This window comes from Cololabis saira, chromosome 7, assembly GCF_033807715.1.
Source record: "Cololabis saira isolate AMF1-May2022 chromosome 7, fColSai1.1, whole genome shotgun sequence".
Lineage (NCBI taxonomy): Eukaryota > Metazoa > Chordata > Actinopteri > Beloniformes > Belonidae > Cololabis > Cololabis saira.
In genome coordinates, this window is record NC_084593.1 from 212,541 (window position 1) to 225,852 (window position 13,312).

The following is a 13,312-nucleotide window of genomic DNA, read 5'->3' on the forward strand; positions in this document are numbered from 1 at the left end:
GCCCCGCCCCCTAAAGGGGCGTGTCCAGGTACCTACAGGTGAGGATGGGGAGGCCCCGCCCCCTAAAGGGGCGTGTCCAGGTACCTACAGGTGAGGATGGGGAGGCCCCGCCCACCCAGGTGAGATACCTACAGGTGAGGATGGGGAGGCCCCGCCCCCTAAAGGGGCGTGTCCAGGTACCTACAGGTGAGGATGGGGAGGCCCCGCCCCCTAAAGGGGCGTGTCCAGGTACCTACAGGTGAGGATGGGGAGGCCCCGCCCACCCAGGTGAGATACCTACAGGTGAGGATGGGGAGGCCCCGCCCCCTAAAGGGGCGTGTCCAGGTACCTACAGGTGAGGATGGGGAGGCCCCGCCCCCTAAAGGGGCGTGTCCAGGTACCTACAGGTGAGGATGGGGAGGCCCCGCCCCCTAAAGGGGCGTGTCCAGGTACCTACAGGTGAGGATGGGGAGGCCCCGCTCCTAAAGGGGCGTGTCCAGGTACCTACAGGTGAGGATGGGAGGCCCCGCCCCCTAAAGGGGCGTGTCCAGGTACCTACAGGTGAGGATGGGGAGGCCCCGCCCCTGAGGAATCCTCTTCACCAGCAGGTGGGCGGAGCTCGGGTCGGCCATCTTGCACCACTGCAGCGCCTGTTCCAGAACCTTCTCCTTCGGGTGCAGAGGACGCTCTGGGGGACGGACAGGTGGACAGGTGAGTCAGACAGGTGGACAGGTGAGTCAGACAGGTGAGTCAGACAGGTGGACAGGTGAGTCAGACAGGTGAGTCAGACAGGTGAGTCAGACAGGTGAGTCAGACAGGTGTTCAGGTGCTCAGGTGTACAGGTGAGTCCACCTGTACACCTGAACAGGTGAGTCCCTCACCCAGCTGTCCGTCCTCCACGGCCTCAAACGTCATCCAGACGTCTTTGTCTCCGGCGGGAACGTTCCTCATGTAGAGCACCTGATTGGTCAGCTCCTCGGCGGACATGGTGGGGGACACCTGGGGGGCGGGGCCAGAGGTCAGAGGTCACACCTGATCACCTGGGTTAGCGTTAGCAGCGCCACCTACTTACCTTCAGCGTGATGCAGCAGTCGGGGATTTTCTTCTCCAGGTAAACCTCGATGATCAGATCACCGGCCTGAGACAGCTGAGAGAGGGACTCGTCAGTGCTAATGCTAGCTACGCTAAAGCCTGGGACAGGGACATATCAGTGCTAATGCTAGGCTAGAGCTACAACTCAACTATACTAAAACTCAGCTACGCTAAAGCCTGAGACAGCTGAGACAGAGACACGTCAGTGCTAAAGCTAGCTACGCTAAAGCCTGAGAGAGCTGAGACAGAGACACGTTAGTGCTAATGCTAGCTACGCTAAAGCCTGAGAGAGCTGAGACAGAGACAAGTTAGTGCTAATGCTAATGCTAGCTACGCTAAAGCCTGAGACAGCTGAGACAGAGACACGTTAGTGCTAAAGCTAGCTACGCTAAAGCCTGAGAGAGCTGAGACAGAGACACGTTAGTGCTAAAGCTAGCTACGCTAAAGCCTGAGAGAGCTGAGACAGAGACACGTTAGTGCTAATGCTAGCTACGCTAAAGCCTGAGAGAGCTGAGACAGAGACAGGTTAGTGCTAATGCTAATGCTAGCTACGCTAAAGCCTGAGACAGCTGAGACAGAGACACGTTAGTGCTAATGCTAATGCTAGCTACGCTAAAGCCTGAGACAGCTGGGACAGAGACACGTCAATGCTAATGCTAATGCTAGCTACGCTAAAGCCTGAGACAGCTGAGACAGGGACACGTTAGTGCTAATGCTAGCTACGCTAAAGCCTGAGACAGCTGAGACAGAGACACGTTAGTGCTAATGCTAATGCTAGCTACGCTAAAGCCTGAGACAGCTGAGACAGGGACACGTTAGTGCTAATGCTAGCTACGCTAAAGCCTGAGACAGGTGAGACAGAGACACGTCAGTGCTAATGCTAGCTACGCTAAAGCCTGAGACAGCTGAGACAGACACGTTAGTGCTAATGCTAATGCTAGCTACGCTAAAGCCTGAGACAGCTGAGACAGGCACACGTTAGTGCTAATGCTAGCTACGCTAAAGCCTGAGACAGCTGAGACAGAGACACGTCAGTGCTAATGCTAGCTACGCTAAAGCCTGAGACAGCTGAGACAGAGACACGTTAGTGCTAATGCTAGCTACGCTAAAGCCTGAGACAGCTGGGACAGAGACACGTCAGTGCTAAAGCTAGCTACGCTAAAGCCTGAGACAGCTGGGACAGAGACACGTCAGTGCTAAAGCTAGCTACGCTAAAGCCTGAGACAGCTGAGACAGAGACACGTTAGTGCTAATGCTAGCTACGCTAAAGCCTGAGACAGCTGGGACAGAGACACGTCAGTGCTAAAGCTAGCTACGCTAAAGCCTGAGACAGCTGGGACAGAGACACGTCAGTGCTAAAGCTAGCTACGCTAAAGCCTGAGACAGCTGGGACAGAGACACGTCAGTGCTAAAGCTAACTATGCTAAAGCCTGAGACAGCTGAGACAGAGACACGTCAATGCTAAAGCTAGGATAACGCTACAACTCAGCTATGCTAATGCTACAACTCAGCTATGCTAACGCTACAACTCAGCTATGCTAACGCTACAACTCAGTTATGCTAACGCTACAACTCAGCTATGCTAACGCTACAACTCAGCTATGCTAACGCTACAACTCAGTTATGCTAACGCTACAACTCAGCTATGCTAATGCTACAACTCAGTTATGCTAACGCTACAACTCAGTTATGCTAACGCTACAACTCAGCTATGCTAATGCTACAACTCAGCTACGCTAAAGCCTGAGACAGCTGAGACAGAGACACGTTAATGCTAATGCAAGGATAACGCTACAACTCAGCTACGCTAAAGATAAAGCTCAGCTACGCTAAAACTCAGCTACGATAAAGCTAAAACTCAGCTACTCTAAAAGCTAAAACTCAGCTACGCTAAAGCTAAAACTCAGCTACGCTAAAGCTTTATGATGGTGGGTGGAGCTACATGGCGACGTGGGCGGGGCTTCATGAAGTGGGCAGTGCTTCACGGTGGGCGGGGCTTCGTGGTGGGCGGGGCTTGTACCTGCGTGTCCTTCCAGGTGGTGATGAGACTGATCTCCAGTTCAATCTGAGTCTGATGATCCTCATCAATCTGGAACAGAGATACTGGTTTATACTGGTTTATAAGGGTTCATACTGGTTTATACTGGTTTATACTGGTATCTTAAACACAGATATACGGCTTTATACTGGTTTATAAGGGTTTATACTGGTTTATACTGGTTTATACTGGTTCTACTGGACCATCGTGCCTCGATGGGCGTTACTTTTCTCAGTCAAAAGTGTTACCGTGGCATTGTTAGAATCCAAAAAGCAAAAAAAAGGCGAACATTCGGACGCTTATTGCTCGGCTGAACTTTATCGTAGAGACATCGTTCAAATTTACAAACACTCGGCCCGATTGTCCCTAAAGGACCGTACAACCTCATCCTGCTACTTATTACGGTTTTTGTGATATTTAACTTTCAATTAAAAAAAAAAATCAATTTTATTTTGGATACTTGTTGCTAGGCAACGGTTTATCGTACAGACATCATTACAACATTGACAAACCCGGGACGCTTTGTACTGCAACAGATTTTAGTCTCATCATGCTAGCTATTACGGCTATTAGGGTTTTTGAGATATGCCGTTACCCTGTACTTGTGACATGTGCCATGACAATAAAGTTGAATCTAATCTAATCTGGTTGAAAGGACGCAGGTGGCGGGATGCTAGCTGATGCTAGCTGATGCTAGCTGATGCTAGCTGCTAGACTCGCACCATCTCACACTCACATCAAAGACGGACAGGTAGTTGTCCACCAGGTATGTGTGTATTTAACTAGTATTTAACTAGTAACTAGTATTTAACCGGTCTCAGGTGTTGACAGGAAGTTCTCAGGTGTGTTGGACTCACGTCAAAGACGGACAGGTAATTATCCACCAAATCCTCCACGATCTTCACCTCGTGTTCTCCCTTCCCGTCCGTCTGGAACAAACTCGGCGCGAAAAGCAGCGACAGGTTCTTGGTGCACATCTGGTTGAGGCTAGCGCACTTCTGGACCCTGGAGGAATAAAACATCTGGTTGAGGCTAGCGCACTTCTGGAGAATAAAACATCTGGTTGAGGCTAGCGCACTTCTGGAGAATAAAACATCTGGTTGAGGCTAGCACACTTCTGGACCCTGGAGGAATAAAACATCTGGTTGAGGCTAGCACACTTCTGGACCCTGGAGGAATAAAACATCTGGTTGAGGCTAGCGCACTTCTGGACCCTGGAGGAATAAAACATCTGGTTGAGGCTAGCACACTTCTGGACCCTGGAGGAATAAAACATCTGGTTGAGGCTAGCACACTTCTGGACCCTGGAGGAATAAAACATCTGGTTGAGGCTAGCACACTTCTGGACCCTGGAGGAATAAAACATCTGGTTGAGGCTAGCGCACGTCTGGAGGAATAAAACATCTGGTTGAGGCTAGCACACTTCTGGACCCTGGAGGAATAAAACATCTGGTTGAGGCTAGCGCACTTCTGGACCCTGGAGGAATAAAACATCTGGTTGAGGCCAGCACACTTCTGGAGGAATAAAACATCTGGTTGAGGCTAGCGCACGTCTGGAGGAATAAAACATCTGGTTGACGCTAGCACACTTCTGGACCCTGGAGGAATAAAACATCTGGTTGAGGCTAGCACACTTCTGGACCCTGGAGGAATAAAACATCTGGTTGAGGCCAGCACACTTCTGGAGGAATAAAACATATGGTTGAGGCTAGCGCACGTCTGGAGGAATAAAACATCTGGTTGAGGCTAGCACACTTCTGGACCCTGGAGGAATAAAACATCTGGTTGAGGCTAGCACACTTCTGGAGGAATAAAACATCTGGTTGAGGCTAGCGCACTTCTGGACCCTGGAGGAATAAAACATCTGGTTGAGGCTAGCACACTTCTGGAATAAAACATCTGGTTGAGGCTAGCACACTTCTGGACCCTGGAGGAATAAAACATCTGGTTGAGGCTAGCACACTTCTGGAATAAAACATCTGGTTGAGGCTAGCACACTTCTGGAGGAATAAAACATCTGGTTGAGGCTAGCACACTTCTGGAATAAAACATCTGGTTGAGGCTAGCGCACTTCTGGACCCTGGAGGAATAAAACATCTGGTTGAGGCTAGCACACTTCTGGAATAAAACATCTGGTTGAGGCTAGCACACTTCTGGAGGAATAAAACATCTGGTTGAGGCTAGCACACTTCTGGAATAAAACATCTGGTTGAGGCTAGCACACTTCTGGAGGAATAAAACATCTGGTTGAGGCTAGCACACTTCTGGACCCTGGAGGAATAAAACATCTGGTTGAGGCTAGCACACTTCTGGAGGAATAAAACATCTGGTTGAGGCTAGCACACTTCTGGACCCTGGAGGAATAAAACATCTGGTTGAGGCTAGCACACTTCTGGAATAAAACATCTGGTTGAGGCTAGCACACTTCTGGAGGAATAAAACATCTGGTTGAGGCTAGCACACTTCTGGAATAAAACATCTGGTTGAGGCTAGCACACTTCTGGAGGAATAAAACATCTGGTTGAGGCTAGCACACTTCTGGACCCTGGAGGAATAAAACATCTGGTTGAGGCTAGCACACTTCTGGAATAAAACATCTGGTTGAGGCTAGCACACTTCTGGAGGAAAAAAACATCTGGTTGAGGCTAGCACACTTCTGGAATAAAACATCTGGTTGAGGCTAGCACACTTCTGGAATAAAACATCTGGTTGAGGCTAGCACACTTCTGGAATAAAACATCTGGTTGAGGCTAGCGCACTTCTGGACCCTGGAGGGACAGGTCTTAGCTAAAACGCTAAAGCTACAACTCAGCTATGCTAAAGCTGAGTTTTAGCTTTAGCGTAGTTGGGGGCGGGGCTACATGAGGGGCGGGGCTTACCTGTACAGGAGGGGCGGGGCTACAGGGGGCGGGGCTTACCTGTACAGGAGGGGCGGGGCTACATGAGGGGGCGGGGCTACATGAGGGGCGGGGCTTACCTGTACAGGTGACCAATCAGAGCCGCCAGCGTCGTCTTGTTGACGCGGGGAAGACTCCGGATGATTTCCTTGTAGCGGTCCAGCCTGAGACGTCTCAGGGGGATTTCTGGGGACGGAGGACAGGGTGAGAGACCTGGGGACCAAACATGTCCCAAACAAAGACCTGGGGACCTGGTCCAGGACTTACTGGCGGCCTCCTGCCAGACCGGGTGCAGGTGGGACATGAAGACGGGGTCGTCGATCTCCCTGAAGAACCGCTTCAGGACGTCCGTCACGTCCTCGATGAAGTGGTCTCCGATCCGGAGCTTCACCTTCCGGGCGTCTCTCCTGAAGTCCTCCATGAGGACCCGGATCCTGGACCGGGCCCCGTTCTTCCTGTAGATCCCCTCGTGGCCCAGACCTGGGGGGACAGGACGGGTTAGACCTGGACCTGGACCTGGACCTGGACCCGGACCTGGACCTGGACCCGGTCCAGGTCTGGACCTGGACCTGGACCTGGACCTGGACCTGGACCTGGACCTGGACCTGGACCTGGACCTGGACCTGGACCTGCACACTACTGTAACAGCCTGCTCATCAGTATCAACTACTGTAACAGCCTGCTCATCAGTACTGGACTACTGTAACAGCCTGCTCATCAGTACTGGACTACTGTAACAGCCTGCTCATCAGTATCTACTACTGTAACAGCCTGCTCATCAGTACTGGACTACTGTAACAGCCTGCTCATCAGTACTGGACTACTGTAACAGCCTGCTCATCAGTACTGGACTACTGTAACAGCCTGCTCATCAGTATCTACTACTGTAACAGCCTGCTCATCAGTACTGGACTACTGTAACAGCCTGCTCATCAGTATCAACTACTGTAACAGCCTGCTCATCAGTACTGGACTACTGTAACAGCCTGCTCATCAGTATCAACTACTGTAACAGCCTGCTCATCAGTATCTACTACTGTAACAGCCTGCTCATCAGTATCTACTACTGTAACAGCCTGCTCATCAGTACTGGACTACTGTAACAGCCTGCTCATCAGTATCTACTACTGTAACAGCCTGCTCATCAGTACTGGACTACTGTAACAGCCTGCTCATCAGTATCAACTACTGTAACAGCCTGCTCATCAGTACTGGACTACTGTAACAGCCTGCTCATCAGTACTGGACTACTGTAACAGCCTGCTCATCAGTACTGGACTACTGTAACAGCCTGCTCATCAGTATCAACTACTGTAACAGCCTGCTCATCAGTATCAACTACTGTAACAGCCTGCTCATCAGTATCAACTACTGTAACAGCCTGCTCATCAGGATCAACTACTGTAACAGCCTGCTCATCAGTACTGGACTACTGTAACAGCCTGCTCATCAGTACTGGACTACTGTAACAGCCTGCTCATCAGTACTGGACTACTGTAACAGCCTGCTCATCAGTATCGACTACTGTAACAGCCTGCTCATCAGTATCAACTACTGTAACAGCCTGCTCATCAGTATCAACTACTGTAACAGCCTGCTCATCAGTATCAACTACTGTAACAGCCTGCTCATCAGTATCAACTACTGTAACAGCCTGCTCATCAGTACTGGACTACTGTAACAGCCTGCTCATCAGTATCGACTACTGTAACAGCCTGCTCATCAGTATCAACTACTGTAACAGCCTGCTCATCAGTATCAACTACTGTAACAGCCTGCTCATCAGTACTGGACTACTGTAACAGCCTGCTCATCAGTACTGGACTACTGTAACAGCCTGCTCATCAGTACTGGACTACTGTAACAGCCTGCTCATCAGTACTGGACTACTGTAACAGCCTGCTCATCAGTACTGGACTACTGTAACAGCCTGCTCATCAGTACTGGACTAATGTAACAGCCTGCTCATCAGTATCTACTACTGTAACAGCCTGCTCATCAGTACTGGACTACTGTAACAGCCTGCTCATCAGTACTGGACTACTGTAACAGCCTGCTCATCAGTACTGGACTACTGTAACAGCCTGCTCATCGGTACTGGACTACTGTAACAGCCTGCTCATCAGTATCAACTACTGTAACAGCCTGCTCATCAGTATCTACTACTGTAACAGCCTGCTCATCAGTACTGGACTACTGTAACAGCCTGCTCATCAGTATCTACTACTGTAACAGCCTGCTCCTCAGTACTGGACTACTGTAACAGCCTGCTCATCAGTACTGGACTACTGTAACAGCCTGCTCATCAGTACTGGACTACTGTACCAGCCTGCTCATCAGTATCAACTACTGTAACAGCCTGCTCATCAGTATCAACTACTGTAACAGCCTGCTCATCAGTATCAACTACTGTAACAGCCTGCTCATCAGTATCAACTACTGTAACAGCCTGCTCATCGGTACTGGACTACTGTAACAGCCTGCTCATCAGTACTGGACTACTGTAACAGCCTGCTCATCAGTATCAGCTACTGTAACAGCCTGCTCATCAGTATCAACTACTGTAACAGCCTGCTCATCAGTACTGGACTACTGTAACAGCCTGCTCATCAGTACTGGACTACTGTAACAGCCTGCTCATCAGTACTGCACTACTGTAACAGCCTGCTCATCAGTATCTACTACTGTAACAGCCTGCTCATCAGTACTGCACTACTGTAACAGCCTGCTCATCGGTACTGGACTACTGTAACAGCCTGCTCATCAGTATCAACTACTGTAACAGCCTGCTCATCAGTACTGGACTACTGTAACAGCCTGCTCATCAGTATCTACTACTGTAACAGCCTGCTCATCAGTACTGCACTACTGTAACAGCCTGCTCATCGGTACTGGACTACTGTAACAGCCTGCTCATCAGTATCAACTACTGTAACAGCCTGCTCATCAGTACTGGACTACTGTAACAGCCTGCTCATCAGTATCTACTACTGTAACAGCCTGCTCATCAGTACTGCACTACTGTAACAGCCTGCTCATCGGTACTGGACTACTGTAACAGCCTGCTCATCAGTATCAACTACTGTAACAGCCTGCTCATCAGTACTGGACTACTGTAACAGCCTGCTCATCAGTACTGGACTACTGTACCAGCCTGCTCATCAGTACTGGAGATACAGAGATGAGAAAAGATGTTTTGTAGCGGATTTAGCTCCTTCTCATCCGTCGTCCCGGGCAGGTTTATGGATAATAAAAGGTAAGAGCGTCAAATACAAAACTAATCAATCACAAATACACATGTACATACTAGGGCTGGGCGATTTTGGACAAAAATAAAATGCCGATTTTTTTTTTTCTGAAAACCCGATTTTTCGATTTCGATTTTGATTTTTTTGGTAAAACTACAAAAAAACAATGGAATAAATTGTTTCAAATATTGTATCTTTATTTTTAAAGAAAAATAGCAAACAAATGTCCCTATTGGGAATGAAGTGCAATTGAAAGATGCTGTAAATCCTCCTTGAGTTTAGTAAAGTGACAACATTTACAGTTTTCTGACCAAACAAAGACCAGACGAGTCCGTCTGTAATGCAGCTGCAGAAAAGGAACATCCATTTTCCCATTTTCCTTTTTTTAACATAATTTTGAATAATAAATCCGATTTAGATTTAAAATCGATTAATCGCACAGCCCTAGTACATACACTATGGAAAAGAATCAGGGCCAAGCAGGAGAAAAGATATTTGAGAGGGGAAGATTTTTTTTTATTGTGCACTTCAAGAAAAAAGTCCCTGGTACCCACCGTACTGCGTGATGGTCTGGTCCTGGACCTGGACCAGGTCTAAACCTGGTCCAGGTCTGGACCTGGACCAGGTCTAAACCTGGTCCAGGTCCAGGACCAGGTCCAGGCCCCCCCCCCCCGGGCCCCTGGTACCCACCGTACTGCGTGATGAAGGCGATGCAGCTGTCCACGATGATGGGGATGTCGTTGCGGCTCATCTGCTGCTGCCTCAGGGCGTCCCCCCCCCTGGACCTGGACCTGGACCAGGTCCAGGACCAGGTCCAGGTCCAGGTCCAGACCCGGTCCCCCCCCGGGCCCCTGGTACCCACCGTACTGCGTGATGGTCTGGTCCTGGACCTGGACCAGGTCTGGACCAGGTCTAGACCAGGTCCAGGTCCAGGTCCAGACCCGGTCCCCCCCCGGGCCCCTGGTACCCACCGTACTGCGTGATGAAGGCGATGCAGCTGTCCACGATGATGGGGATGTCGTTGCGGCTCATCTGCTGCTGCCTCAGGGCGTCCCCGCCGCCGCCCGCCGCCCGCTGGATGTCCCGGTACCAGAGGGAGAAGTCGGTCCGGCCCACGCCCTGCAGGTGGAGGGTCCTGGACCAGAACCAGAGACCAGAACCAGGAGGTGAGACCAGGGGGGACCGGCAGGAACCAGGAACCAGCAGGAACCAGAACTTACCTTCCCCTCTCCACCAGGACCAGGATCTCCTTCTTCTCGTTGTTCTCCACCTCCGAGGTGATGCCTGCACCGAGGAGAAGAACCGCTTAGTGCAGGACCAGACATAAAAATACCATTAGAAAATGGTTGTTAACTGTGGTATAATGAGCTTATACCACGGCTGTGATATAATTATCCTCAGATTATATAATGAGCGTATACCACAGCATTTTACCGTCAACATGCCTAATTAATTGTTAACGTAAATAAAAACTAAACTTTACCACCAGCTACTTTTTGCTACCTGCTGTAACCGTCAATAATCTGTACCAGTTGGTTGTTGTCATGGAAACATTGTTGCTTCCCTGACGTGGAATGATCTGCTGTGATGAGACTTTAGAATAGAAGCCGTGGTATAAGCTCATTATAGCACAGTTAACAACCAATCAGATCATTATACCACAGTTAACAACCAATCAGATCATTATACCACAGTTAACAACCAATCAGATCATTATACCACAGTTAACAACCAATCAGATCATTATACCACAGTTAACAACCAATCAGATCATTATACCACAGTTAACAACCAATCAGATCATTATACCACAGTTAACAACCAATCAGGTCTCAGGATTTCACCTTTCTGTTTTTTAATGGTATTTTTATTCAGTACTTTGTTCCAGTATCAGTTCTAGGACTGGGACCAGGACTAGATCCAGGATCCCGTAAAATTCAGAATCCAATTTAAAATTATATTAATTGCGTATAAAGCCCAAAACGGCTTAGCTCTGCAGTATTTACAAGACCTGATAGAGCCTTATGTTCCGGGCAGAGCTCTCCGTTCTCAGGGTGCAGGTTTACTCGTAGTTCCTAGAGTATCTAAATGTAGATTTGGAGGGCGGGCGTTCTGCTAGTAAGTTATTTCCAAGACCTGGTAGTGCCTTATGTTCCTGGCAGAGCTCTCCGCTCTCAGAGTGCAGGTTTACTCGTAGTTCCTAGAGTATCTAAATGTAGATTTGGAGGGCGGGCGTTCTGCTATCAGGCACCATTACTATGGAACCAACTTCCAATCTGGGTTAAGGAGGCTGACACCACCTCCACCTTTAAAACTAAACTTAAAACCTTTCTGTTTAGTAAAGCCTATAGTTAGTGTTTAGTAAACCTCTAGCTGGTGTTGGTAAATCTCTAGGTAGTGTAAACTTTAGTGTGTTAGAGTCGCTCCTGTAGTTTCTTGTCCTGCCCCCCCCTGGTCCCTGACCCGGGACAGGGACCGGGGGGGGCAGAACCGGGTCACCTACTGAGCTCCTGCAGACGGGTCAGGTTGACGATGTCCTCGGCCGCCCCGTCGGTTCTGGGACACACGAACAGGTTGGACTTCTGCAGGACGAAGTAGGCGTCTCTCCAGCGCTGCGGGTCCAGCATGGCCCGGTACCGGAGCAGCCCGACCCGGTCAAACTCCCGGCTCAGCAGGCAGTGGCAGCTCAGCGGCGTGGCGGCCTGGAGGGGAACCAGAACCAGAACTGGGATCAGAACCAGAAACAGAACCAGAACCAGAATCAGAACCAGGACCAGGGTCAGGGTCAGGAGACAAGAACCAGGAGAAAGTCGTAATATTATGAGAATAATAATAATTAAAGCTGCAAGCAGCGATGAACGGGCCCTCGCACTCACGGCCACCGTCCCCATAAGCATATCAGAAATGACACCACCCACGACTTCCTATGTCAAACCTTTCAAAAGTTATGGCAGAGAAAAGTATTCTAGGGGGCGCTGTTGAGCCGTTAAGCCACGCCCATTAATGCAAACCATGAAATATCAAATTTATCACCAGGCCTGGCTTGCATGTAAAATTTGGTGACTATGAAATATGGACCAACCAGATGAAGGGTGGGCGCGCCTTTTGGCGTCTAGCGTCGCCACGGTAACACTTTTGACTGAGAAAAGTAATGCGTGGTGTCAGAGGATGGAGACGCACATTTTGATGTACAACACACCTGGGTTCGCATTACGGTTCGGGCTGAATTAACTCTCGAAGGAATGGCATAAATTGCACCAAAATGACACGATTAATTCAAAATGTTCAAAATGGCCGACTTCCTGTTGGGTTTGGGCCATGGCGCCAAGAGACTTTTCTTTAAGTCTTGACATGATACAGGTGTGTACCGATTTACCTGCATGTACGTCAAACCGTATTGTGGGGCTTGAGGAACAAAGTTTTCTAGGGGGCGCTGTTGAGCCGTCAGGCCACGCCCATTAATGCAAACCATGAAATATCACATTTATCACCAGGACTTGGTGCAAAATTTGGTGATTTTTGGGGCACGTTTAGGGGAAAAAATGCCCTCCTTTATTCGGAAGAAAAACGAGAAAAACAACGAGAACATCTCCTGCAGCTACATTAGCGCCCTAGCACTGTAAGTGCTCGGGCGCTAATAATGTAGGGTTTTGAGTGAGTGTTTATATAGTGACTCCAGGGGTTTTAAATCAGTAACTGATCAGGCAGGAAGTCATGTGGGAAAGAACCATTGAATGAAGGGAAAGCTTTGCTGCTTCCGTTGAAAGAAAGTCTCGGGTAAACCTGAAAGTTGATAAACTAAACTTTCCCTTATTGCAGACTTTTTAGAATTTGAGATTAGCATCGATGTGTACTCCTAAATACTACTATAGTAGTCTCTCTCCAAAGATGATCCTGTTCTACAACTATGAACCTTGGAGAAGAAGTCTTAGAAACATTCAGTTGTTCAACCAGGATGTAACATTTACCAGAACGTCTGGTAGTTTAGTTGCAACCTCTTCTGCAGTTTTTGCCATGTGCAAAAACAACTGTATCATCCCCGGCAACAAGAACCTCGA

The 13,312-nt window shown here is 49.1% G+C and overlaps 1 protein-coding gene across 1 annotated transcript in view; it reads right to left on the reverse strand.

The window, feature by feature from the left end:
- LOC133446702 (arf-GAP with Rho-GAP domain, ANK repeat and PH domain-containing protein 3-like) overlaps window positions 1–13,312 on the reverse strand; it is a 158,271-nt gene that overhangs the window by 27,746 nt on the left and 117,213 nt on the right. Inside the window, 10 exon segments of the mRNA XM_061724693.1 lie at window positions 539–667; window positions 861–978; window positions 1,052–1,126; window positions 3,092–3,160; window positions 3,967–4,114; window positions 6,087–6,192; window positions 6,274–6,486; window positions 10,226–10,389; window positions 10,475–10,538; window positions 11,758–11,956. Coding sequence (XP_061580677.1) covers window positions 539–667; window positions 861–978; window positions 1,052–1,126; window positions 3,092–3,160; window positions 3,967–4,114; window positions 6,087–6,192; window positions 6,274–6,486; window positions 10,226–10,389; window positions 10,475–10,538; window positions 11,758–11,956 — 1,285 coding nt within the window.